This window comes from Rhamphochromis sp. 'chilingali' (assembly GCF_963969265.1).
Source record: "Rhamphochromis sp. 'chilingali' genome assembly, chromosome: 4".
Classification (NCBI taxonomy): domain Eukaryota; kingdom Metazoa; phylum Chordata; class Actinopteri; order Cichliformes; family Cichlidae; genus Rhamphochromis; species Rhamphochromis sp. 'chilingali'.
Window position 1 is genome coordinate 32,339,912 of NC_137948.1, and position 26,963 is coordinate 32,366,874.

Consider the following 26,963-nt stretch of genomic DNA (forward strand, 5'->3'; position numbering starts at 1 on the left):
GCCTATTCCATTATCATAATAATTTTGAAATATGGTTTATTTAGTAGCGCTTCTGCTTCTCTGAGGAGGAATATCTTAATTTCTAAAGCATCTAAACACCAGTTAAGTGATGTTTAAAGAAAACAAGCATCAAGACTGATAATGGGTTTGAATATGGAAACATTGGGGTAAATACAAATGTTTGCAAATGTCCTTGAGACCACAGAAGAAGCTTGGCAGATGAAAAATGAATCAAAAAACTCAAGGGTACAGAGAGCCGGGGAACACTGGGAAGTGAACCAGCAAACAAAACAAAGTGATAGCAGGGGACACCACTGTAAGTCAGATGAGAAACGGCTGGGGAGTAATCATGAGGCCGTATGCCGAGGGATCACTCAGGTGATGTAGGTCAACAACAGATCTCTTAGTCACACCTAAGAGACGTACAATCCCACATCTCATGGTTAACCTGTATACTTACAACCAAATGTCATGATTCATAGATGGATGCACTTTGAGATGCAGATGTTGGACCTGCAGCAGCATTTAGGACCAAATTAGGTTAAATTACAACATGAAACTGCTCGCAGTCTTGACCAAAACTAGCAAAAAGTGATTCAATGTTAACCTCAGAGGATTGTGCAACATAACAGGTTTCACACTGACAGTAAATTCTAGTTTAGAGTAAGTCACAGTTGTTTATATTAGACACTTTACCAGCAACTCTTGTCGAAGACAGGAACGGGTACATAAACAATGTGTACATCCACTTTGGGCAGACAGTAAGAGACATACACAGTCTGGTAGGTGGAGCAGCTGAAGTTCCTGGTGCTGAGACAGGACAAGAAGTGCTTGGTGATGGATTTCAGCAGCGGTTTCATGTTGACCTCCATCCACATCTTGAACAGATCTTGATTCAAACTCCAGGCCTCAAGGGGCGGTGTCCTGCAGGTTTTAGATGTGTCCTTGATCCAATACAGCTGATTTAAATGGCTAAATTACCCCCTCAACATGTCTTGAAGTTCTCCAAGCACTGGTAATGAACTAATCATTTGATTCAGGTGTGTTGACCCAGGGTGATATGTAAAACCTTCAGGACACCAGCCCTCGAGGCCTGGAGTTCGACACCCTGCTGCAGAGGGACTGCTGCCAAGTCTAATTCCCTCCACACTCAACACTGTCCCGACAGTCATGCTTGATGTCTGTGGCAGCAGTGAAGGAGAGGCTTTATTCATGTGTTTCACCAAAAAGCTAATCAGCATTCATATGGTTACATATAACCTAATGTTTAGAGCAGTAAGTTAGCATATCATGGGATGGAAAATATCCATGTTGTGACACAGCAAAACAAAAAGAAGGAGCAGAAAAACTCATTGTATCCCTCACTGGTCTTCTGAAGAAAGCTTGTTGAATTCATACCAAAAATGATGCACGTGTCTGTTGTGTTCAAGAAAAACAAGTTCAAGATAGCATCTGGGACCTTCAAATTTATGACAAGTGGAAAAGTTAAATGGGAAGAAAAAAAGAAACTTACGGGAGAGCTGAACATGACCTGAAAGCAATGTGTTAATTAACCCTAACATCTGACTGTGATTCATTGAATAAATAGCCCAATGCCTCCCAAACATCCATGAATATCAATAGCCATGTTCTTTTCATAAGTAGCTAGAGAGATGTACGATACACTGAAAACAAACAATGTGCATAAACAAACCGTCAACTTTAAGAGGAGCAATAAGACTTGTTATACACCAGCGAGTGTGAGTTAGGATTGTTTTTCTTGAAGTGCTCAAGAGTGTGTCACTCACAGATGAACTGCGGACAGATTTGTGAGGCTGTCTAAAGGTTCTCATATGTCCTTAATAATGAACTAATGTTAGTTCAGGTGAGTAAAAAGTGTTGGCAGTAAGAAGCAGCGCGACCACTCGCCGTTAATTCACCGGCTTAAATTAGTACATCTGGACATCACGTTGTAATAAGAACCTGGTGCGTGACATCAAAAGTAGTTCAAGGTTGCGTTGCGTGTGTGAAAATGGCTTGATTATAGTGAGCCAAAAAGGTAATGGAGACATGCCGTGATTTCTTCTCCTTTTTCATATTGTGAAATAACTTTGACGTATGTTCTCACTGCACCCGTCGGACACCATTTTTCCTGAATCGATTCACTCTGGTAAAACCTGTATTCATTTCTCTTTTCAGCCAGAGCAGCAAACCAGTTTAACTGGATCTGCGTGTGCATGCCATGCTGTGTACGTGTTTATGATAACAGGCAAATGAAGCCTCTCAAAACCCAAAATAACTTGTTTTCAAAATGATTGGACGCAGCATTTACTGTAGATATGTTGATTTTACAGAGCGAACGACAAAAGTTACTAAATGACAGAGGAAAGCCTGAAGACTGACAAAATCTCTTTTTCATCATTGGGAAAAAAGTCAGCCTTTATTTTGGTGTCTACAACAAGTTGCCAAGAAATCCAAAAAACAAAGTGGAAGTGCAACCTGCTATTCAGAAATAACTTTATGCTGTATGTCTCTTGCTCCACTTTATACACACATTCACAAAGCAGCAGATTCCTTGCCGTCATCTACATAAAAGCTCTGATTACAATATGATACACTGCTACAAAAAAAGAAAAAGGGCCAGCCCTCTTGAGCAACAGGTAGGATTCAGCCATCATCACCGGTGTCACAGTCACAAGGAAACACACCCTTCACTCGTGCGCCGGTGCCTCCAGTGTCAGAAGACAGTGTTTAACAGAGGCGATTTACAAGACCTGAACAACTCTACCTACAGACGTGATCTGGTAAGAAATCTGGCTTTGATTTGATTTGCTGTTTTATCATTTTAAGTTCCTACTCAGCCTTGAAACTCCATCAAAAGGACATATTGCTCATTTTAAAGCTTATCACAGACTTAACTCATAGATCTACTTCTATTCAAGAGATGTTTTTAATCACTGCTGCATGTAGGCTTGTTATTCAGTAGCAAACAGACGCAGACAAAGCAGAAAATCCCTTCAGCTCATAATAATTTGGTCTTTCTTGCCCTGCGAGGGTTTACCTCCAGTGACAACGCGCTATTTGCGGATTGCATGCATGGAAATAACAGCTACCTTATTAAACCAAGAGTCTTCAGGTTGGTGTGTTATCCTCGAAGAAATGGCATCACTGTGCTCTTTACAGTGGTACCAATAAAAAATATGACTTTCTAAAGGAGATCAAAATATTTTACTCTTGTTCATAAGAAAATATACTACACTGAAAAATCTTTAAACACAGAAGCAGGAAAATATTAAATTCAAAGTGCATACAGCAAATAGTACAAGTTATTACATGTCTATAAGTAAAGCATAAAAAATAAAGTACTTCTTATATTTACTTATTTTTACTCGAACATAAAAGGCATCTTTAGCGGGGATGGCTTGTTTTATTTTTTCACGTTTTCTTATTCTCTATTTTATTCTCCACAAACTGACAGTTCAGATGACTGCCAGTAACAATGCAGTACTATTTGCTTTATATATCTCAAGCTAACATTTAGAAAAACAACAACTCTGAAATGTCATTTTTTATATATATATATTACATGTGTTTATTTTGAAATGTTTGCAAATTTGGCTATGCTGTGTAACCAGCATTAAAAGTACTAAAGTTTTCCAACACGTTCTGTCTTTGAAAATGGCAAATTATTCACAAAGTGTCTCAGTGGTGTTGGTCTTTCAAGTACAAAGGGCCGAGGAGGAGGAGGACTGATACTGAGCAAACATTTTAACCTTAAATAATTATTTGTTCTCGCTGTTGCAACATATGATGAGGCATAAACAGGGCGAGAGTTTTGGGGGGAGCCGATGTGTAAAATATTTGTATGATAAGAACTGCACAATTTATCTATAACATTATAGGTTTTTCTCTTCTTTTAGTAAATGATTACATTTTGACTGTTGCTGGATTAGAAATGGTCATTGTGTGTGGCATAAGTAAAAATCAAATTTGACCTCTTTTTTAATTTTTTTTTACAAAAGTCTTGTAAAATAAAAAATAACAGTTGAGGAAAAACTCAAAAAGCTAAATAAGTCATGTTGGTTTTGTATGTTTCGTGAGTGTGTGGCCGCTTTGTGGAAACAAACAAACCTCCCAAATGCAGATCAAAGCTGCTCCTTATAAAGTAATCACATGTATATTGATAAAGCTTTTGGTCACCATATCAAACCCCTTACAAAAGAATTGACATGTAGGTGGAGGCCCATGTTTGGTTTGAGTGACTAACGTGTAAAGGAGCAGCATTTCAAGATACCAGCATGACTCTCAATATTGCGTGCGAGAATGTTTGTACTTCTTTATATGTTTCTCAAGGAACAGAAGCAAGTGCCTAACATTGTGACAATGGTGTCCACGGCCAAGCGTAACGATGAAGTCATCGGTGCATTGCGTGATTTCACTGTACTCAAACAAACGGACAGTTCTGTGAAAAGCAGCAGCAGCAGATTTGGATAAAGTTTTAGGTCATTTCTGAAGGAAAGTGCCACAAAAGTCAAAATTAGAAGGTTTGTTAAAGGAATCACTCTACTAGTGATGACAATTTGCAATGTGGTTTATGAGCAGGGTTATGTGAAGGTTATCTTTGTTTTCATTGTTATAAGCCGTGTGAGGCAGGGTTTCAGCATTCTTTCCACTAATGCTTCAGTTCTCCCATCATGCTTTAATGTCACTTTGTTATGGGTTACTTTAGGTGGCTGTATGTAAGACATCTAACAGCCACTCCCTGATTCCTTTCAGCCACTAAACACACAGACATTCGAGTGAAAGGTCAGTAATAGACTGACTTTTCATTGTTTGCCTAAAAAGATTGGTTATATAATGTTTAAAGCTTTAGATGGCTTGAGCCACAAGCGGTTCGCCCCTAATTTGATGATGTCTGACCAAGATGTGATATATAGCACTTTGATACTGAGTGCCAGTTATTTAGACATCCCGATCATTAATCCACCTGTTAGTTATGTGATGCCTGTAGTTCCTGGATGACTGTGTCAGCTGCTTTCTCTTCTTCTCTCCCCAGTGATTTTCAACACAAAGCCCTCACATCTCATGAGACTGGTTGCATTATGAGAGCTCGCTACCTGTTCCTATTGGTTTACCTACTGGGGAGCTCCTTTGGTAAGAGGAAGTTTTGTGTGTTTAATGTATATATGTATAAGAATCAGCAGCTCATTAAAAGGAAAGACCGGTGGCATGATTGGGGGAAAAATCTCCTAAACTGACAATAAAATCACATCATTACAAATGTTGTTGAGATATTTTCATGTCCCTTTATTCCCATGACCTATGAATCATAAGGAACATGACTATTGTAGCCCCACAAACATTACTCTGCTGCTGTAAATACGCACTAGAACAATAAATCTGCATTCATCCACACAAGCTTTATTTGCTCAGGTTCAGTTAATGTTGATTAAAATCTTGCCAGAGTGTGGAGGGAAAGTACTCAGCTGATGTGCTTTGCTGACACTCACATAAGACCAATGGCCATTTTGCCTTGGACAGTAGATTAAGAAACTTACACATGATACACTTTAAATACTATAATCTAAAATTAACGTATTAATATTTATAAGATAATATTAATACTTCTTTTTTTTAAAAACCCACTCGTGTTCAGGTGGCTCATGAACTTCTCGTAACTGTCAACTTTGCTTTTGATGCTTTTGATGAGGACTACTTTCAGCTGTGGATTTATACATATTTGTTTTTTCATGACACCAGTATTTATTTAAGCCATGAATAATGAAAATGAGTCAAAATGGTGCAACAATGGTGCGGTTCATGGGTGTGTTTAGGTAGTTTCTAGACAACAATAACGGGCTTAAGCAGATAAATAACAATGGGTTATTTCTTAGAATCAATTCTTACCACTAATGTTTTTATCCTTTTACTGTTTATATTTTATGCTTTGTAAGGTGGCCTTGGGCTTTAGAAAGGTGTCCAGAAACCAAATTATTATTATTAATATTATTATTGTTATTACAAAACCAGAAACATTTTGACCAAATATTATTTCAGCAGCACAATTTTAAAGCTACGTGTACCTTCTTGGTCATTTTGTGACATCTTCTCCCGTATATGATGCCAGTATTGTTGACAGTTTCAACACTTCTCTGTAACCAGTCTCTTAGAATAGAATAGGAGCTTCTTTTTAGCATCAGCATTTTAATAATATACACTCGAGAGAGAAAAAAAAGCATTTTACTATTACAAATATACAAATCCGGGTGGTTTTTGATGCCCTTCTACAACCTCATTAAACAACAAGCTGGGACTTTGTGTAAAATTGTAACTGAGAGGTGTGGATTGTATGCTTCTGAAAAACTCAAACCAAATCATTTATACTAAATCATGTCACTAATTAGCCCCACACAGCCTTTAAATCAGCAATTTAAAAAACAAGAAAAGAGTTTAAACATTTGGTATGCTATTTCCTGGCTAATTTTGCATTAAAAATAGGACTTAAATAATTTCCAAACTCTGCTGCTTAAACAAGTTTTGGGGAAATGCATTGGTAGGATTCAGCTCTAACATGCAACTCTGTCTTATCCCAACAGCAGGATCCAGTGCACAGAGGTAAGATCAGGACACAGAAACAGACATAATATTTACACTTGTAAATTTTACACTCTTCTAAATGCAATAACCTGTATAATCTTTATTTTCTGTAATTGGTGGATCGTGCAGTAATGGAGTATGCACAAAAGATGCCTGCACACAGGTTAGTGTAACTGTAGCACAACACAACACAAAGCTACAAGTACAAACGTCATATTGTTATTGCTTTCTATTCTTTTAAAACATTTTTTCATGCAACATATGTTGAGCTGACTTTGAATATATGCAAACAGTCAGTATGGCTAGGATATTATTTCGTTAGCGTGGTTGTGAGATCACAGGTACCGTCATGAGATTCTTGTTATGACTACAGTTGTCAAACTGCCCAAAACGCATACCAAAAAGATCAAGATTAGCTCATGACCTGTTCACATCGTTTTTTTCACTGAGCTTGATTAAATACTTTTGAAGAGTGACTGTGAAAACACTCCCAGTATTTGATGCGAGTATGGCGAAATGCTTTATCACGTTAAGAAGATGAAAGATTATGTTTCATGACAAATATTTTCAATATTAAAGATTTTTCTTTAATATTGAAAATATTTTTCTGTGTTATCTATGAATACATTTTATTTCGGAATTAAATCACTTCTACTTTAATAACTTTTATTTTGTGACATATCCTGTTTTAAGAGCATTAAGCAAATGTTGTAAAAAGATTAATTTAGCTAGCTAGCAGCTAAATTAACAACACCTACCTTATTATAAGAACAGGAGACAGTTTAGAAATTAATTCAAGTGGCATAAATCTCACAGCATAGCATAATATTGTTCCGATTTGTAGTGTCAGCCCAAAGTTCGCTAAGATATGCATCTGAACAAAATCTCCCCTGGGCAACTGGAAACAAACTAAGTGCTGTTTATATGTGTATATGTATATAACAACGATCAGCATAGAATCAGCACACCTAAATCAGATACACTTGCCATAAAAACTGCGTCATCTATGGTGTGAACCTGTTGTTTAAACTAAATGACAACAGTAACTTCAGGACTTCTGACATAGTCACATTTAAAAACAAACTCTTTATATATCTTGCTATAATAATTCAGATCATTTTTATTGTCTTATTTTATTATTTTTTATTTTAACAGTTATTTCACATAATAAGGCCTTCAGTGTGGTGCTGTGGTGTTTTAAACAATGATGTTTTTATTGTTATTCTTTATGCTGCTGCCATAATACAGCAATTTCCTTTGCGGGATCAGTAAAGTATTCATATGTACAACTATATGAGAGGAATTATTAATCATGTAACCAGGCAATCAGTGTAATAAATCACAATCAGGCACAATTAATCTCATTGCTTTTGCTTTTTAGTTATTGAAATATTATTTTTGTTTTTGGTTTCCATCTTAGTAATTTTTCCACTTGTCATAAATTTCAAGGTCCCAGACGCCACCTCGAACTTCTTACAGTGTGTGGGCCTGCCTTCGACAGACACGGGCGCAGATGAAATGCGAAAGCTGAAAGGAATTCTTGAAGCCACAATGGATGTGTACACGTTTATGGTATGACTTCAACAAGCATTCAGCAGAAGAACAGATGTTACAAATTCCAGTATGACCAGTCAGGGATGGACTAAGTTTGTTTTTTTATTCTGTCACAACACTGACATTATTTGTTGGTCACTAACTTATAAATCCTGTTGACAGTAGGTTTCATGTAAGCAGATGAATGCTGAGTAGCTTATTGGTGAAACATGTGAGTATAAAGCCTCTCCATCACTGTTGCCACAGAAATCAAGCATGACAAGAGGACCAATTTTGAGTGTGGAGGGCGCTCTGGAATTAGACTTGACTGCAGACGCTCTACAAAATCAAGATCTGGTCAGGATGTGGTTGGAGGTCAACATGAAACCGCTCCTGAAATCCATCACCAAGCAGTTCTTGTCCTGTCTCAGCACCAGGAACTTCAGCTGCTCCACCTACCAGACTGTGTAGGCCTCTTACTGTCCTCATCTTTATTTCTGTAATTTTGAGATTTTAGTATAATAATCCAACATCCCACGTCTCCTCGCAGAGTGGAGGAGCTCAGTCAACACTATTCTGAGATGGATCCAGTCAGGCAAAAGTGGATCTACACATTCTTTATGTACCCGTTCCTGTCTTCGGCAACAGTTGATGGTAACGTGTCTAATACCAATAACTTTTTCTTCCTATAAACTAGACTTTACTTTCAGTACAAATATGTCACACGGTATTGTGAGGTTAGCATTTAATCACTCTTTGCAAGTTAAGGTCAAAAATAGAAACTGTTTCACATTCATATTCCAGCTAAACCTTAATTTATCGTAACTGCTGCTATAGGCCTAAGCGCTGCATTGTGCATGTGTTATCAAAATTGTACTTACACAGGTTATCAAAGTGTTATCTAATAGCTGTTAAAGTACTGCAAGCAGATTTGGAAATGACCGTGTGCCGGGAAATGTATCTGTATCGCCTTTCAGACACTCACACCGTGGCCCTTTACATGAAAGTTACAGTGCCAGTCTTTGTAGATCAAACATGTTAACATCATCTTAATATTTACATATTTACAACTCAAAGGCATGCAATGGTATTTCCTACAACTTTTTTCTAGAAGTGTCTCTCATTATCATGTGACCCTCAACAACTCTTTCACAAGCAACAAAGTTGCTTCTTGCTTGTACTGGCATGGAGACAGCACAGCACACAGCTAAGCATCTAATCATTTACTGAGGTTTGCTAAACGGTGTGTGGATGTGTTCAAAACAACAAATAAATAGGTTTTCTCAAAAGTTTTGAATGTTTCTGTACCAAATTAGCAGCTGTCACTAACTGAAGGTGCCAACGATGTTATAAATGTCATTCATGCAAAAAGCCTGTTTGCATAATAACGTCCAAATAAGCCTCTTGCAACAACTTGTGTTACTTTCTTGAGGTCTTTATTTGGTGGGTTTTGAGGTATTAAACAACATTTGTAGACAGAAAAAACAAATAGAAATAGCTTTTAAAGTGTTTAAAGGCTTTGATTAAAAAAAAGGAGGCACCAAACTTACTAGATTTGGAGCAGTCACACACACAAAAACCCCGACAGGGAACACTGTGCAGGGAATGGGGTGGGGATTGCATTCTTCTGTGACAAAGAGGAAAATCATTGTCCAGAAGTTAAACAACACAGGACAGGGTCAAAGTGCAGCTAGGGCTAATAATGTGTTTTGTTCTTAATTAAGTTATTTGGGTTTTTAAAATGGATAAAATCAAATTTAAAAGAAGAAGCAAAGTTCTCATGTTAGACAATAAAGCATCAGAACAAATCAAGTGCTATGTTTTACTAAAATCTGCATTTGTCTGCAGACAGACTGAAATTCATTAAGTCACAATTAAAGCTTCAGTTTGTTCAAATGTTGGAGCTAACTGCTAGTATGTACACAGTCGGTCAATGTGTGATCTGTGTGCAGGCTGTGTGAGGCCAGATGAAGGCAGTGCGGAGTGGCTGATGAAGAACTTTGGTGCCTTCAGTGTCATGGCCCGCTTGAAGGACTTTTCAGAGCTCAATGTGGTCTTCAATGGAGTGAGTTAAACTGAGCCTTAATTAAGATTTTATGAATTTTATACAGCTGTTTTTATGGCAATCTGGACACTACAGAGAACTCCACCACAACAAATATCGCTGCTCCACACTTCTTCCTGTTCTTCTTCTCTTACTCCTTTTTTTTCTTCATTCACAGCTGGAGGTTCTTAACTTGTTGTCTCCAGCACAAAAGGCCGAGCTGCTCATGAGCCCTTATGTTGCCAGTTTAGACAATGGCACATTAGCCTTGGTCTTCCACAGTCTGCTAACAGGGGAATCTGGCCCATCACCCACTGCTGGCCCTGGATGGGGCCCCAACTGGACAACCCCTGGGTACCCACCCTCCTATCCAGTACAGCTGTCACATCAGCCAGGCCTCCAACAGGTACAGTAACAGAGTGCGCATCCACCTGCAAAAATAATTGAAGATGTTTTCATCTCTAGAAAAAATATTCATAAAAAATTTAATTCAGTAAAATTTAACAGCCTCTGCTTCATTGCACATCCAGGTCGTAAATGGATTCATGTCAGCCTTCAAACCCATCGGGAGCTTTGTTCATAATTTTGTGTCCTTCACACGTGAGGTACACAAACACACGCGCACACTCATGTGTTGCCACTCTCTAAGCTGTCTAAACAGCTCTACAGCCGGTAAAAAAAATGACCCCTGACCTGTTTTTTCCAGAGAAATCCGTCAAATATAAGAAGCACCACTTTGACCCAGTTCCTGCTCAACTGGACTCTTTCTGAGCTGGCTGGCAAATACCAGCCAAGCGCACCTGAGGTCCCAGAGGGACCTAAGTTTGATGTGACAAATGTAGTAGACTGGTATCATTACGTTGTGAAGCCGCTGTTACGGAGGTTTTTGCCCGATGAAGAACTCCTGATGCATGAAAACATCACGCTCGCTTTCCACGAAGTGTTGTAAGTCGGAATTCCTCATTTACATTAATGGTTTCCATTGAAAATAGGAAAACTATCAATAATGCATCAGTGATGTAGACACATCAGCGGCTCTAAAGCTCTATCCAGCAACGCTCTGTTAAGCCTGTTTTAGCTTGTTTTTTTGGTTTGCTATGCTGTATAGTGACCCCATTCTCTTTGCTGTGCTTTTAAAAGCTCAATTTCTTCTTACGTATTAGTGCAGACTGAAATTAAGCTAAGAGTGGTATTAGAAAGCCAGTCTGCAACTAAAACAAATCTTTAAATAAATACCACAGTAATTAGCAGTCAGAGGCTTTAGCACCATTTAGGAATGATTATTTTTCTAATTAAGTAATTATCTGGTTTCAAAATGTGAGGAGAAATATACATAAGAGCATCTCATAGTCACTCAAGGTCAGAAGAAATTCACTAAGTCAATGTTACAATTTGCAGTTTTACGTTCCTTGTAGAACCTTCGTACTTGTCACTCTTTGAGGAACTTTTGTCAATTTCACATGTGCTAGAACACCTTTTAAAATGTGTCTGTTTGCCAGCATGGTCAGTGTGAACGTTGCTGTGCTGTAAGATGATGCATCACTATGTCTTTTGTGTTCAAGCGTGTTCTTTACTTTTGTGCAGCCGTCTGGACAACAGTATGGACAACATGACGGTGATTGAAATCCAGGATGTCTGTAGCATCACCCTCGATAAGAGCCCTTGCGGGGTGAGGTTTTATTTACCTTTGATTATTGACACTCGAATGTTTTGAATTCTTCACTTAAATTCCTGACATATAAAAAAAAATTGAATGTCAAAAGTTTTTCTAACTTCTGTGCCGATGATTTTTCTTTCCGTGCCGTCAGCTGACCGACGCGGTGGCAAACGTGGCTCATGTCTTGCACTGCGCTGCTCGTAACAACCTGACCATGACAGAAGCCGTCGTCTTGAAGCTGGTTCTAGAGCTGACTCAACGTCTGAACTTGCTGATCAAGGAGCTCTCCACAGCAGTGAGTACTGTCCAACAGCTCCACGGTGACTTATAGCTTCACAACATTGCTTTCATAGGCTTGTGTTTTCACTACACACATTGCAGCTTCAGCAAATCAATGCTTCCTCGTTCTTCATCCTCTGTAGAACTTCACGCAGTTGGAATCCGAGTTTAAGCAGATCTTCAGCGAGTCAAACTCAGCAACTCTGACCCAGGAGCACCTGACGGACCCAGCTTTCATCCAGCTCTGGTTCAAGGTCAAGCTGCTGCCCCTCCTGCCCGACGTACAGCCAGAGCTCCTCTCCTGCCTCAGCACCAAGAACTTTTCTTGCCCCGTTTACCAAACCCTGTGAGTCAACCGTTTTCATTTCTCTTTCATTTAACGAGAACGTGGTTTGGTGCAGTCGTTCTCACTTTGTCTTTGCCCTGCTGTGTGCAGTGTGGCGGCGCTCAGTGAACGCATGAACTTTTTGGATGCTGATCCGATGTACAGCAGCAACATCTACGAGTACTTCATCTACCCCTTCCTGCTAAATCACAACACCTCGGGTAAGAAGAGGACACAGACAACACAGATTAACACACAGATACTACAAAACCAGTTCCTTTGGCATTTATGTTAATGTTTGTACAAATGCTTCAGACCCCCAGTGTGTCTCTGCAGTTAATAACAGCGCAGAATGGCTGCAACTCAACTTTGGTTTCTTCTCGAGCTTTGCCTCTATCTTCGACTTCTACGCACTCAACCCTTATTTCTCTGGAGTAAGTTTGCAAAACACAGATGTGCTCAGACTTAACAGAAGCAGTAATTTTACTATACAGTAATTGTGCTCTCCTCTTCTGCTTTGTAACCCGCTCAGCTGGAGGCTCTTGACCTCCTGACTCCAAATCAGACGGTAGAGTTGCTGCTGTTGACTCTCCCAACTCCACCAGAGAAAGACGTTGTCATCAGCCAAGTGTTTAACTTCCTGACGGAGTCACCTGCAGCCAGGAAGTACCCAGAGGTCCTCAGCGCTTTGGTCAGGCTCGCTGGAGAGGTAACAGCTTTGGCTGAGATGTGTACACAGCAAAATCTCCCGTGTTAAATTAACACTAGAGAGTGTACTGGAATATTTCTAACATTTTGAGTTATTTTCCAGTGTTAGAACATCAGCACTGCTCAGTGTTAGTCTTTGTTAATCTTCAAAACTGACTAGGTTACTTTTAAACATATAACACTGTCAAAAGTGTTAATTTAACACTCAGCAGTGTTGTATTTAACACCCAGAGGAGTGGACCCATATAGACACTCTCCAGTGATAATTTAACACTGGAGATTTTGCTGTGATAGGTGTTGAGCATGCTTTAGCCTTTCTCAAATATTAATCATAAAATATGCAATTTTTCAGATCAATCCTTCCTGCGACATCTACAAACAAATGTGAGTAACTTTAACTGGTTTTCTGACTAAATGAACCTCACAATTCTTTCCAAGCTGTTTTGTTCAGTGAATCAGGAGAACTCTCTCACTGCAGACTATACCTGCAACCATGTTCAAGCTAAGGCTTCGTAGCAATGCATTAATGGCTAAAACTGAACCACTGCTATTGCTATTATTAATTCAGAAATGAAAACAGAAAGAGAAAGAAATGAGATTACAATATACATTGTGGCATTAATATAGCTTATTAACTGGATTAATACAGGATAATGTAGAAAATTAATTACATGACAGGTAGTCATTTTTAATGCAGATTTAATTTCAGCTTTCAATAGTGGACATCACAAAAACAAGGTCTGAAGGTCTGATTGGGTAGCTCTCTATATACTCTTTATTTACGTATGTGTTTTGTTTTGTGTTCTTTTGTATTCCAGCTTTACACAGCTCTATGCAGCCATACCATCTCTGCCTCCAGAAATGGAACCAGTCACCTGGGCCACTATAGAAGCCCTGATAAACATTGCACCTGTCGGTACGTTTCACTGCCTCACAAACACAAAGACAAAAAACGACTGAGTGCACTAGCTTAAGCTAGTCCATGTAAGTAGACCTAAACCTGTGCTTTTGCTGACTGAATATTTTTTTATTTTCTGATTTGGACAGAGTGCGTGCCGGCGAACCTCAGGGTGAGATTTTTTCTTCTATACAATTTAGTTTAAATCCTAACAAATCACAACAACTGTTGTCTTTTCTGCTCATATCACATCTTAATTTGAATGCTCTTAAGCTGTGGTTGTCACAACGGTTTGAATAATATTTCAATCATTGTTTTAATTTGTTAATCCCGTCTTTTACAGTGCCCGGTAATCCCGCTCAATGGTAAGACTTTTTTTGACTGTTGCCAGCGTAAACACTAATACATTCTGTTTGTATGATTTCTGAAAAGAAATAATTTTCTGTTTTTTGACAGAAACTCAGAGCTGTGCAGGAGTCAACAGGTAACCCTTTTAATAGGATTTACATAGTAAGCAATGCTACTGCAGTTGTTTTCTATTCTGACGTGTATTTCCTGTCTTGTGTGACCCAAAGCTCTGATCTGCTGTCTTACTTGGACACCTTTAATCAAGTTCCCTGCAACGTCCCCTTGGAGGAATATGCCTGTGCACAGGTAATGATTTACTTTAACAGAGCCGGTGAGGACTCATTACTGTTTATTGCAGAGAATAACTACACGTCCTCTGTCTCTTTCACACATCCAGCTGGACAACTTCACAGCCAATCAACTGGCATCTCTTCTGATGTGTAATCTTTCTGGGAACAGCGCCCACTCCAAAACTCTGTGGAAAATCCTGCTCACTAAAGTCTCCAATGTTTTAAACCCAGCCCTGGACATCCTGGCTAACATGGTTAATGACTTTAATAAGCTTTAACAAACAAATAAGGATTCATGAAATGAATCATTCAAACACTAAGTTACAAGAATTGTGACCTGGGGAAAAGTTAATCCGCCTTTAAAATAACTCAATTATCTCTTGTTTAGCCGATGCCCGTGATTCCATCAGCGCCACAGGTCTTGGATGTGATTGGAGAGATCAGAGTGTCGCTGCTGACAGATGAGCAGCTGCAGAACAGCGAAGTTATCAGGTTGTGGTTCTCAGGCCGCCTGAGGAGCTTCTTGCCTTACGCATCAGGAATGTTTCTGCGCTGTCTCAGCAGCACAAACCTGACCTGTCAGTCATACCAGGAAATGTGAGTATTTGTCAGAATTGCTGCTGCACACACCCAACAGCATGCATCCAGTGTGGTTCACAGTTCACGTTTTGATTTCCAAGATTCATCTGTGAAGATGAACCCTTCAGAGGATTTCTGCAATTAATATTTCTAAATTTGATCTGAACTTCATTCAGGTCTAGAATATTTCGTGTCGTATCCATTAATAAAAAAAAACTGTCAGCGAATGGAGTGTGGAGTTGTTAAAGAAAGACGCAAAGGGCATGGCAAATCATAGGGCATGGCAGAGAGAATTAATCTGCAAAAGTTCACAGTTTTACTTACAATGACATCTCAGTTAGCTGTTAGTTTGCTATTTTTCATATTTAAGATGAGTAATTACATAAAAAAAATCAGTCGTAAATGTAAGGAAGCGATAATAACGATTCATTATCAGATGAAAACAGTCTGGAAAATCACAAACAAGTCAGTAAAGCTGGCACATGGCATGAAAGTAAACCAACCTTCGCTGTAACATCAAGAACAAAAAGACAAGTAGGACAGGAAGTGTAGAAGGCACGCAGATGAGACTAAATTTTATTAGTTTCAGGTTGGCCATTCTTGTATTTTGCTCGTTTGTGTTGTTGTGTTTGCACATCTCTGTTGCTTGTGGGGCTCGCACACAAGAATTTCACTCGCATGTGCTGTGCCAGTGTGCCTGCACATGTGATGTGACAATAAAAGTGATTTGATTTGATTTGATTTGATTTGATTTGAAATCAAGAGTCGAAATACAACAATACAACAACGGTTGGTTTAGTCAAAAATCCAAAGGGTTCTCTGTTATATCCATGCAGTACAAATATAAATTTGTTTTTCAATTACAAAATGTTATTGGTTAGTTAGTTCTCTTTTTTTTTTCTTTTTGCCGTGATTTCATTTTCAGACTGCAGACGTTTATCAGCCAGTTTAACCAGATGACCTCAAACCAGCAGCAGTTGGTCTTGCAGGATTTCATACTGCAGTTCCTGACGCAGCCACGCTCAGGTACGCGCATGCTTCGTATTTTAATTTAACAACTAAAAAAATAAAATTAAAAATCAATCATTTACAGTTATTTCTACTTTTTCAAAACTTCTTCTAGATTCCAGCTGTGTGTCCACCTCCAACAGCACTGCAGTGTGGATACAGCAGAATTTCGGTCCATTTTCAGCACTTCTGTCGCTCACTGAGCTGATCCATCTCAACCCACAATTCAACCCTGTGAGATGGGACTTCGGTTAATTGACGCGATTTTAAAAAATACAAACAAACAAAGCTGGGAACTAATAGAAATAACTCTCACTTGTTTCGTATTTCCTTTTAGATTGAAGTCTTGACACTCCTGACTGCACAACAGAGCGCAGAGCTGCTGTCGCTGTCGCTTCCAAATCTGCCGGACAAAGCTGTCATCATCAACGCGCTCTTTGACTACCTGACCGTGTCTGCTGAAAAGAATAAATTCACAGAGTTCCTGACCAACCTCACCGTGTTCATTCACCCGGTAAAAAGAGCAGCTGCCTTCCTGTTAAGTCATCATTTTTACTTTCCTGTGCTTGTTAAAGTAATGAATGATGTTTGCTTTCTTTCTCCTCCAAGGAAAACTTCACTTGCTCTTCATACAAAACGCTGTGAGTTTCACATCTACTTATACTCGGCACTTTTGAAGTGGTTAAACTTTTTTATATAATCTGGCACTATGATTAAAATCTGTGTGTTTACATGTTACAGGTTTGCCAGACTGGACTTGGCCATACCTGTGGTTTCTCTTGGCATTGTTGCAACTATCACACAGACTAAAGAGGCTCTATCCCACCAACTACCACCTGGTGAGTGTTACATCAACATAAAGATTTAGAACACTAATTCTCAAAGTCTTATATCCAGCTTTGTCTCTTCACTGTTTCATCTTATTCCACACACCACCTACTCTATGGACACGCTAAATGTAAATTGTCAATAATTAGCAAGCGTCAGGAATAACATCCAGTCTAACTGTAGCTTATTACTGAACTGATTTTTTTTTTAAATACATTAAACTGATTTGCATTTCCTGTGTTTTTATTTCAGACTGCATCATTGGAGAGGTAATTGTATGTTTTAGATTATTTGTTTTGTCTTACATTAGTCTTAATATAGTAGATTTGTAATGTGCTCTGTGTCTGTTTCTCTTACAAGTGTAATGTCAGCACGGCAAATGGTAAGTTCTCCACTTCTTTATGCATAAAAATGCAATTTTTTTTATTGTCAATTTATAACTTTTTTTTCTCCTTTTTTTGGTACAGAAACGGAAATCTGTATCGGTTTGAACAGGTAGGATTTACATGAACCTGTTGGAGAGTTTACTTTTTATGCAACGTTGTCCCAGATGTCAACAAAGTACCAATCACATGTTTTATTTTGAAACCACAGAACAGCAGTGCAGCTCCAACTCACCAGTGCACAGACGAGCGGAAACCTCTGTGACTTGGCCGTTGAGCAACTGGCTTGTGCCTCGGTAAGAGCGTCACATAATCTTTTTAAATTTATTTATTTTTTTGCCTGTCCCATTTGGTTCTTTAGCCGTCAGAATTGTTGTCTGAAGACCAGCAAGGATACCCAACGGATTTACTTTGCCAAATGGATCATCACGGCCTTGCCGTATTGGTCCATTTGATCGACCTTTGTTGTTATCATTTATTTTATTTTATTTTCAGTTGTTACAGACGAGACAGACATGACTGAGGGATAGAAAAGGGAGAAAGAAAGATGAAGGAAAAGAAAAACAGAAGGGAAGAGGGACAGTGAGGAAGGGCACTTAAAAAGAGAAAGAAGAGAAAAAAAATCTCCTGGATCACCTGTTGAGAGAAAAAGAAGAGAAAACAAGCAAAAAACCAGAGCAACATACTAAACACAACACCGTCACGTTAATCTAGCTAAGTGTAAACAGCAGTAAATACTAAATATTGAATGTTGTTGTGTAGCAAGCAGGACCGACAGCGCAAAATGTGCTTGGAAGTAGCAGCCAATAAAGGTGTAGTCTATGTCTATGAACAGTGGACACCCGCGTGGACACCTTAGTGGATCAGCGTGCTTGTATTCAAAAGGTTTGAGTGTGAGTGAACCGAGCCGCAGGCCCAGAGGCCGGAGGCCCGAGGGCCCCTTTGCCCCGGAAGAGGCCTGACCAAGCAAAAAAAAAAAAAAGCGTCACATAAGTCAACAGCCGTCTGTGATTCAGCTCGTTTTCACTTTCACTGTGGAGTCTAAACTGTTCTCTGTCGTCACGCAGCTGTCAACAATAACAGCAGAACAGCTGGCAATGATACTGAAGTGCAACCGCTCCTCCAGCTCGAGTGGGTCCAAATCTGTCTGGAAACTTGTCCTCTCCGAAACCTCTCAGGTCCTGGACCAGGCTCTGGATCTGCTCGTCAACACGGTATGAAAGCATTACACAATATTTTGTAAGACGAGAAGAACCTTCTGCAAACCGTCTGTTGTTGAAAGATAAGAAAAGTCAGTAGTTACATCACATTTTGATCTTTGTTATAGACTCTGGACGCCAACAACCCAGCAGTGTCCGTGATTCTGGACACCATACAAGAACTCCGAATAGATACTGTCAACACGGCCACCCTCAATAATCTAACCTTCATCCAGACGTGGTTTGGCCGCCGCCTTCTCCCATTTCTGCCAGCTGTTTCACCTGACTTCCTTTCATGTATCTCCACAAAGAACCTGACCTGCAGCTCCTACCAGGCCATGTAAGAAATTAGACCATACAAATTACATCAAATGTGACTGCCTTTCTTGGTATACCAAAAGCCTGCCATTTTTTAATTAATCTAATCCCAATTTCAATTCAGTCAGCAGATTTTGAGTCAACTCCGGCCACAATTGACGTTTGCCAGGCAGGTGTCTGTCTACACGCACTTCATTAAGGTTTTCCTGACCAGGAACAACAGCACAGGTACACTGCTGTATTACAGCCCAGTAACAATCAATGGCAGCCTATTAACAGTTACAGTCTATGTATTGTTCACGTCACATCTGAATTAATCCAACATTCACACATGTTGATAGAATTGGTGGGATTCAGGAATACAGTAATCCAGGGTGGTCACGTGTATTGCAAAGTGACATAACAATGTATGATAGATGCTTTTCCTTCAGCACAATAAAGCTGAATTTCCTCTGTGTGTGTTTGTGGTTCAGACCCCGCCTGCAGCTCAGGCATTGCCACCAGTGCACAATGGCTGCAGGTGAACATGGGAGGTTTTGCCTATCTTGCGACGTTCCAGGACATTCAGACGATCTACTCCAACTTCTCAGCGGTGCGTTATGATGCACTGCATTTTCTGTCTTTACATCTGTTTTCTTGTGGGGTGGGGTTTCCCTCTGTGATAACCACAACTGTCACTGACAACATGTGTGTTTGCATATGCAGATGGAAGCCCTGTCACAGCTCACGGTCAGACAGCTAGCCGAGGTGTCCACAACACCTGGACAGCTCACAACTTCTGAGCAAGTCAACATGGTGATGAAATATGTGCCTGACCAGTCTCTGGCTGCCTTCTTTGATGATTTCTCATCTGTTCTCCTGGTGAGCATACATCATGTTATAAAGTCACCTGGTGTGTTTTGTTGATACTAGAGGTCAAGTCAAGCTGAGTTTATCTGTTCATCACATGTAAAACATTCATACGTTTTGTGTTTATGTTTGCAATGATGGTAAACTCTAACATTTTTCTGGTTAGTCTTCTCACACAGAAGTTGAAGAAGGTCCTGTTACACCTGTTACATCTAAAAAACATGATTATTACTTTTGGTTTTTTCTACAGGCTCCTGAAGACGCATTGCCTTCAGTCGTGAGGTCAGCCATGTTGCAAGTTGTGTTTGATCGTGCAAACCTCTCCCTTCCTTCGATGAGTGATGCGGACATAGAGGTGTGGCTTACCTCCCGGCTGCCACCTCTGCTGGTACAACTTTCACCAGGACAAGTTGCACCTTACTTCGGAATACTGGCAGGACGGAGCTGCAGCATTGAGCAGCTGGGGTGAGCACAAAGCTTCAAGCACCATATATGGAAGTATTTAAGCAATCTGACTGGAAATAAACCTTTGCATTTTTTTGTTTCAGTGTACTGAACCTGAACATGACTATCTCAACGCTCAGCACAGACACACAGCAGAAAATCTATGATCAAATCCTCCAGACCCTCGGAGGTAAAGCTAACCCAGGAAACCAGGAAACTCAGCTTTAATTTTTTTTGTTGGATGCTTTATGAAATTGGGCTGTAACATTCCTGTAAGCGAGTAGCCCATTCACATTTCTTAACATAATGGCTGCCAGCCTTGTGAAAGTGAGAGAGGAGTCAGACATTGAGTTTTCTCCTATGCTCGCTCTTGTTATTTTTTCATTAAACATGTATGTTTGTCACATTTTATGTGAATACAACAACAAGTAAAACTTTATTTATTTATTTTATTCCAGATGGCTTAACAAAGCATGAGGCAAAGTTCCAATATTATAACCTAGTTTGTGTCTCCACCTTTTCCTCTAGGTCCAACACCTCTCCGCTGCTACAGTGACAGCTACAACACCAGTTTCTATGGTTTCCTGGAGCAATCTTTCATGGGTTTCCAGTTTCCCAACCTCACCGCCTTCCTGTCGCTCATGCCTCCTGACAGAATGAGTCTGGTGTGTTGACTTGAAAGATATCAGGAGTAAATATGATAAAGCAAGAGGGGAATGTCTTAATTTATGTCTTCTAATCTTCTAGATCATAAATTCCATCCCTCCATCGGAGCTTGGGGATTATCTACGACGTCCTAATGTTGTCGACAACAACGCACAGCTCTGCATGCTCTTCAACAGCTACAGCCAGACACCACAGTTTCTAGAAACTGTACGTAGCCCAAGGCACAAGCAGAAATGCAAACACAATGCAATGATTAAACACATTAATCTGTGCATTGCCTCCAGGAGTCTCTGCCGGAAGCGGTGAGGCGCTCCATCCTGCCCTGCGTCTGGCCCATGGCCCTCAGCAGCACCCAAACGTTGGAGGTGGATGCTTGGTTTGACCAACGCCTCAAGAACTACTTGCCCTTCCTCACAAAGAGCCTGATCAGTCCCAGTGTCATAAACAGCACCTCCTGCCTGGCCTTCCAAAAACTGTGTGTTTTACTACAGCACTAAATCCTGCTTTATATGTTTTTTTGTTTTGTGTTCTGATTTAAATTTGTTGTGTTTCAGTGTCTCAGTCCTTGGGGTATACAACTACACTACTGCTGACTTTGTGAGGGGAGACGTGTACAACACCATCAGGACTTACCTTTACGTCGGCTCAAGTAAGTCTCTCAAGAATGCCAGGGTCAAGGATCAAGTGGGATGCTAATTCAAGTGGGGGGAAAAAGACATTGATCAAATGATATTCTACATGAAACTGAACAGCAACCACATGTCACCTAAAAGCACAACTGCCTGAGCACAATTTAAATTAAAAGGAAAATTTAGTTGTACACTGTTAATAACAACACTTCACCGAGTTCTTTTGATTCCTCAGAGGCATCCGATGGAAGACGAAACACTGCTCAGTAGACCATTTAATACTTTATTACTTCTAGAAGGGAGATGCATCCTGCATGACACGCTGCCGATCCCAAAATGCTGCTGTGCCCCTAACAGTTTTATTATAGAAGCTCTCTCATTCTAGTCTAAACAACAGTGTCTCAGTAACTTTCCACTAGAGATGGTCCCCTCTTATCTACAGGCAAACATGAGCGAGAGTCTGCAGCTTTCTACTCCCAAGGACACCTGGTCTCATGCCTTTATTTTTCAGGGCTGTGTCCGCTTAAAATACATTATATAACTTTATAACACTTATTATTAAAAAAGCATAGCATTATTGAGGCACTGCACATTATTTAATTCCAACAATACAAAATTCAGGGAATTGCAATTTTTCAGTTTCCCTTCATTTTGCAGCAGATTGTTGTGCTTTGGATATATCTGTATATATCTAATACTCAACTGTGTGTAACAGTAGAACAAAGTCAATACACTCAGTAATGTGAATTATGAGGATACAGTATATCTCTTAAGGTTTGCTGATATTAGCCAACGTTGTCACTCTCTGCCTTGCTACATTAATACCCGAGAAAGAAGCAAAGCATTAACATGATAACAAAGAGCTCAGACAACCATACCAGAGCGTTCTCACTCCCGAGGCGTAACATGTGGACGTTTTGTCACGTCCCGCGGCGTTCCTGAGGAACGCGAAAGGAGACCTTCGGCGTTCTTATGGTACGCGGCGGGTTATGGCTGGAATCCAGTGCAATGACGCTCCCGCGGTAGTAGACGTTCCAGACCTGTATTCCAGCCCTAAACCTAACCTTATCCCTAGCCCTGACCATAACCTTATTCCTGACCTTAACCAGGTCTTTAATGATGTTAAATAGCGTGTTTCTAAGCGATTTGAAGAAAAAGAGCGAACATGTGTAGGTTCAGTCCAGACGGTTCTCATATTTCCTCTTTTTCCGAGGTCGTCATTTAGGAACGTGGTGGGTAGCCGAAAACGTAATATGGTGACGATTTGTCACCTAGCGTAAAATGTTACGCTTTGGGAGTGAGAACGGGTTGACCATACACATACAAAGTAATTAGCTCCTTTGCTGTCACTAGTAGATCTTCATTTTTTGCAGTCAGCAACCCTTTATTCAGGACTTGCTTTTCCTTTAGAGTCATTTTCTTTAAAAAAAAAAAAATTATTTTATTCACATACACATAGTATAGTACACATACAGTATAAGTACATTAAAAGCAAGACAGCAGCAATTTTTCACTGATGCTTGTCCCCGTCATCGTTCTTAATAAGGTTCAAAGTGTCACGGGTTGCCAGGGCAAGACGTCTGAATCATAAAAGGACCCAAACTGCAGGTGGCTTCTGAAGTGAGCGAGCTTTATTGTGACAGTGATGTACGAAACAAAGGAAAGGGTGGCAAGAAACAGAACTGAAAACACTCTAAACTGGGGAAAAACTAAAACTTAAACAACAAAACCTGAACATGAGTGAGGGTAACTAGCAGGGAGGACAGCGCGGGGAGAATGCACAGGCAGACAGAGGAAGATGCACGGAATGACAGAGGGGAATAACGCAGACGAACCATATTTAAAATTAAAGGAATTTGGAATGTACATTGTGCCTGGGTTTAGAGTGTTTGGAAGAGAGTCCTGTCTCAGTCAATTATAGATTATGTGAGAGGGAGGGTGTGTGTGTTTAAGGCCCGGATGGCTTGGGGATAGAAGCTCCTCTTGAGTCTCTCTGTCCTTGCCCGGATGATGCGGAACCTTCTACTGTTACACCCTGAAAAGGGGCTGAAAAGGGGATAAGTCAATGACGACGCTCAGACACGATGCTTCTCTTTCAGCAGCTTCATTGCGAATGATTCAGAAATATAAACATACATACAAAAGTATTAAACATCCTAACAACGATGTACAGTCTCTGTTAGTTGTAAGACAATATATCTCAAGACTGTTTTCTTTCCTTTTCTTTAAGTTACGGATTAAATTGAATGTAAGAATTTACAAAAACAGCTTATGAATCAATAAACAAACTTAGACCATTAAACTGAAATGTACAGAAAATAAACAAAATATTCATATAAAAACACTAATAGGCATTTGTCTCTTCATACAAAATAAACATGTTCTTCGTCCAGATCAAATGCAAAATGCACACAATGTATGTTTCATACACAGTCTGTAGGGTTGCCAACTCCCTGAAAAATAAATAAGGGACACCTCGTGGCCAGGGCCGGGCAACCCAGTTGTCTTCACCCTTCCCAGTGTGGTAGCTCTTTTTTTGTGTGTGAAATTATTTTTTAACCATTTGACTTGAACTTGATTTAAGCAGATGCATATTCTTTGTGATATGACCATATGGGAAACAAATGATCATTTAGCCATTTATTTTTAGCTCACAATGACAACATTAACACAGTAAAACAGGTCTCTTTCTTAAACAGAAGCCTGTCATGCTTAACTTTTGAGAATATAAGTAAATCTTTCTTTAAAAGAACTCTGTCCTGCTTAACTTAAAATTATATAAATTAATAGAAAGCAATAGAAAGAAAAATATTCTTGTAACAGTGCACATTTAGTGCATTTAGTACAGTTGGCTTCAGTTGAGGTATTATTTCAGCTTTTCTAAAGCTAATCAGCTGCTCCTGTTTGTAAACCCACTTGTTCCCATGATTACGCATCATAACTCATCATCATTATTCATCTATGTATTACTTTTATGTATTAGTCATCAATTTGTTGTAATCATCTATCCTTGCAGTTGTTTATTACACAAAATAAATTACCGTATTTCCCGGACTACAAAGCGCATCTGAATATTAGCCGCACAAGCTAAAATCAGGGGAAAATCCTGTTTTGTACATACATTAGCCGCACCTGACCAAAAGCCGCAGGTGTTTCAATATTGACTTATCATCAGTGTTGGGGAGTAACGGAATACATGTACCGCCGTTACGTATTTAAAATACAAAATATGAGTAACTGTATTCCGTTACAGTTACCGTTTAAAAAGGTGGTATTCAGAATACAGTTACTTTGTTGAAATAAATGGATTACACTGCAGTACTTTCCTGTTTCATTTTGTCGCAGGTCAGGACTGTTTGGGTTTTGTTTGACAGCTACGTTCTTTTGTTCCAGGCGGCAGCGTTACGGTTGCCATGGTTACAGGGCGACGCTCTCTCTCTCTCTCTCTCTGCGACTGTGTGTTTCCTGGGTGAGAGAGCGCCTTTTCGTTGTTGTTGTGCTAAGCTAACAGGCAGAATGCTACAAGCATAGCTCTAAAGAATGTAGCATCGTGGGCAGTGTAGTCCGTGTTGCAGGGAGAATGGACTGCCATACACGTTATGGGTCTGTGAGCGCGAGGAGGGAGAAAAAGGGGAGTGGAAAGGTACGAGTTGTCATCGAGCAAAAACGGGAGCTGGAAGCATGTAAATATAATAATAAAACAGCACACCAGAAAAATAGATTCAGACTACCTTTTAGGCTCAGGTGCAGTGACACGGCTTTAACAAGAAGAAAAGTCAGTCATTCACCACCATCTTCCTGCGCACTAAAACCACCAAAGTCCTCTTCTCCGGTGTCGGAAACGAACAGGCTCAGGATGGTTTCGTCATCCACTCTCAGCTTCTTTCCTTCGTTGTCACTTTCAAAACCAAAGAAATCCTCATTGTCATTGTCAGTGTCGGAGTCGAACACCCTCTGAAGGGCCGTGGCGGTGTCCTCCTCTTCATCATGCAGCAGTCCAGCCCTTCGAAATCCGTTGGTGATCGTGGATGTTTGCACACTTTTCCACGCTGTCAGAATCCACCGGTAGAGTTGAGCACAACTTGCTTTTCGCAAGTTTATCGCCGCTCGTCATCCACGACTCCCGCTGAACGCGTAGGGCTACTTTGAAGTTTTTTTTTCGCGCTACTTGTACGGCACTATGTTGCCTGGCGGATGGACATGTGACCAACATACCACTCTTGAACCCCGATCCTTCCGCCAGGCAACGTAGTGCCGTACAACAGCGGAACAAAAAAAACAAATCGTCTTACGATATCACAAAAATCATGGACAATCTATAGAAAAGCCGCACCTGACTAAAAGCCGCAGGGTTCAAAGCTTGTGCAAAAAGTAGCGGCTTATAGCCCGACAATTACGGTATATTATTACACTTCTGGCCACATAGCGCTGATATTCACTGCACATGCCCATATTAACCTTAACCAGAGGGTTTAAAAAAAACAAACCAGTGTTTACATACCATATCTGCTTCTGCCGTGGCCTGGTGGACAAAAAATTGGTAAAGGGTTCCCCGAGCTTTCATGCCCCTCATGTTCTTCATGTGCCCACCAATAGAAGCATGCCTATGGAAAAAGTGCGCCAGCACACAGTGCAGTGCGCTTTATAGTGCACTTTCCCAGCCAGGTGTTTTCCTTTTCCCAGTCCTCCCTGTACTTTTGCAGCCTTTTTTCTTTTCTTTCTCTGAGCGAACAAACATTGCTGCTCTAATGCTGGGCTCACACTGTGCGATTTTTGGCCCATTTTGAGCCGATTTTTGAGTCGTGCGACCGATTTGGTGATCAGCCCGATTTTGGCCTTCATCGTGCGTCGTGTAGTATACGTGGGGTAACGAGAAGCGATTAACACCTCACGACCAGCTCCCGATCATCAATCGCTCGTGAGGGTGTCACCGCAGCTGCTCACGCGCAAACACGTAAACGTCGGTGAAAAAGACGTTGCAGCACAGCTGTGCAGCGTGTGATCTGGACACAAGCGATGGAGGCACAACTTGTAGAACTTTGGAAAGCTCATCCGAGCCTTTTCGATGTGGCCTCACAAAATTATCACGACCACAACAACCGTGAAAATAGTTGGATTTACACTGCTGCTCAATCACAGCTGCCTGATCATGTTTTTCATTAGCAATTTAGCAAAGTTGATGTGGTGGTGTGTCTGTGTGAGTGAAAGACAGAGAGAGCGAGCGACAGAATTTCTGTTATAACCTTCATTTTATGGACGCACAGTGTGCCGTCCGAGACTTGCACCGCAGTGTCGGCGTTTGTTTCCCTGTTGGCCATGCTTGTTGTTGTGGTCATCGGTTGTCTTCCGGTATTTTCTCCGTAAGCGACCTTTCCTCAACCAATGAGATGAGCGGTAATCTG

At 40.3% G+C, this 26,963-nt stretch overlaps 1 protein-coding gene across 1 annotated transcript in view; it reads left to right on the plus strand.

Moving 5' to 3' along the window:
* The first annotated feature begins 2,655 nt into the window (after positions 1 to 2,655).
* The window catches only part of mslnb (mesothelin b), a 53,513-nt gene continuing 29,205 nt past the window's right edge, over positions 2,656 to 26,963 (plus strand). Inside the window, exons 1-45 of the mRNA XM_080881199.1 lie at positions 2,656 to 2,783; positions 5,036 to 5,133; positions 6,576 to 6,594; positions 6,706 to 6,739; positions 8,026 to 8,148; positions 8,377 to 8,576; positions 8,660 to 8,763; positions 10,062 to 10,174; positions 10,332 to 10,559; positions 10,684 to 10,758; positions 10,860 to 11,098; positions 11,738 to 11,822; positions 11,962 to 12,105; positions 12,233 to 12,435; positions 12,526 to 12,635; positions 12,730 to 12,848; positions 12,947 to 13,123; positions 13,475 to 13,506; positions 13,941 to 14,038; positions 14,170 to 14,192; positions 14,364 to 14,385; positions 14,477 to 14,504; positions 14,596 to 14,674; positions 14,766 to 14,912; positions 15,047 to 15,255; positions 16,163 to 16,263; positions 16,361 to 16,479; positions 16,583 to 16,759; positions 16,855 to 16,886; positions 16,987 to 17,084; positions 17,326 to 17,342; positions 17,434 to 17,455; positions 17,541 to 17,568; positions 17,668 to 17,752; positions 18,524 to 18,670; positions 18,784 to 18,995; positions 19,098 to 19,201; positions 19,447 to 19,565; positions 19,679 to 19,834; positions 20,073 to 20,287; positions 20,371 to 20,456; positions 20,795 to 20,931; positions 21,014 to 21,139; positions 21,217 to 21,407; positions 21,487 to 21,581. Of these exons, the coding sequence (XP_080737325.1) occupies positions 5,082 to 5,133; positions 6,576 to 6,594; positions 6,706 to 6,739; positions 8,026 to 8,148; positions 8,377 to 8,576; positions 8,660 to 8,763; positions 10,062 to 10,174; positions 10,332 to 10,559; positions 10,684 to 10,758; positions 10,860 to 11,098; positions 11,738 to 11,822; positions 11,962 to 12,105; positions 12,233 to 12,435; positions 12,526 to 12,635; positions 12,730 to 12,848; positions 12,947 to 13,123; positions 13,475 to 13,506; positions 13,941 to 14,038; positions 14,170 to 14,192; positions 14,364 to 14,385; positions 14,477 to 14,504; positions 14,596 to 14,674; positions 14,766 to 14,912; positions 15,047 to 15,255; positions 16,163 to 16,263; positions 16,361 to 16,479; positions 16,583 to 16,759; positions 16,855 to 16,886; positions 16,987 to 17,084; positions 17,326 to 17,342; positions 17,434 to 17,455; positions 17,541 to 17,568; positions 17,668 to 17,752; positions 18,524 to 18,670; positions 18,784 to 18,995; positions 19,098 to 19,201; positions 19,447 to 19,565; positions 19,679 to 19,834; positions 20,073 to 20,287; positions 20,371 to 20,456; positions 20,795 to 20,931; positions 21,014 to 21,139; positions 21,217 to 21,407; positions 21,487 to 21,581 (4,930 nt within the window). The 5' untranslated portion in view covers positions 2,656 to 2,783; positions 5,036 to 5,081. The remainder of the gene's footprint in view (positions 2,784 to 5,035; positions 5,134 to 6,575; positions 6,595 to 6,705; positions 6,740 to 8,025; positions 8,149 to 8,376; positions 8,577 to 8,659; positions 8,764 to 10,061; positions 10,175 to 10,331; positions 10,560 to 10,683; positions 10,759 to 10,859; positions 11,099 to 11,737; positions 11,823 to 11,961; positions 12,106 to 12,232; positions 12,436 to 12,525; positions 12,636 to 12,729; positions 12,849 to 12,946; positions 13,124 to 13,474; positions 13,507 to 13,940; positions 14,039 to 14,169; positions 14,193 to 14,363; positions 14,386 to 14,476; positions 14,505 to 14,595; positions 14,675 to 14,765; positions 14,913 to 15,046; positions 15,256 to 16,162; positions 16,264 to 16,360; positions 16,480 to 16,582; positions 16,760 to 16,854; positions 16,887 to 16,986; positions 17,085 to 17,325; positions 17,343 to 17,433; positions 17,456 to 17,540; positions 17,569 to 17,667; positions 17,753 to 18,523; positions 18,671 to 18,783; positions 18,996 to 19,097; positions 19,202 to 19,446; positions 19,566 to 19,678; positions 19,835 to 20,072; positions 20,288 to 20,370; positions 20,457 to 20,794; positions 20,932 to 21,013; positions 21,140 to 21,216; positions 21,408 to 21,486; positions 21,582 to 26,963) is intronic.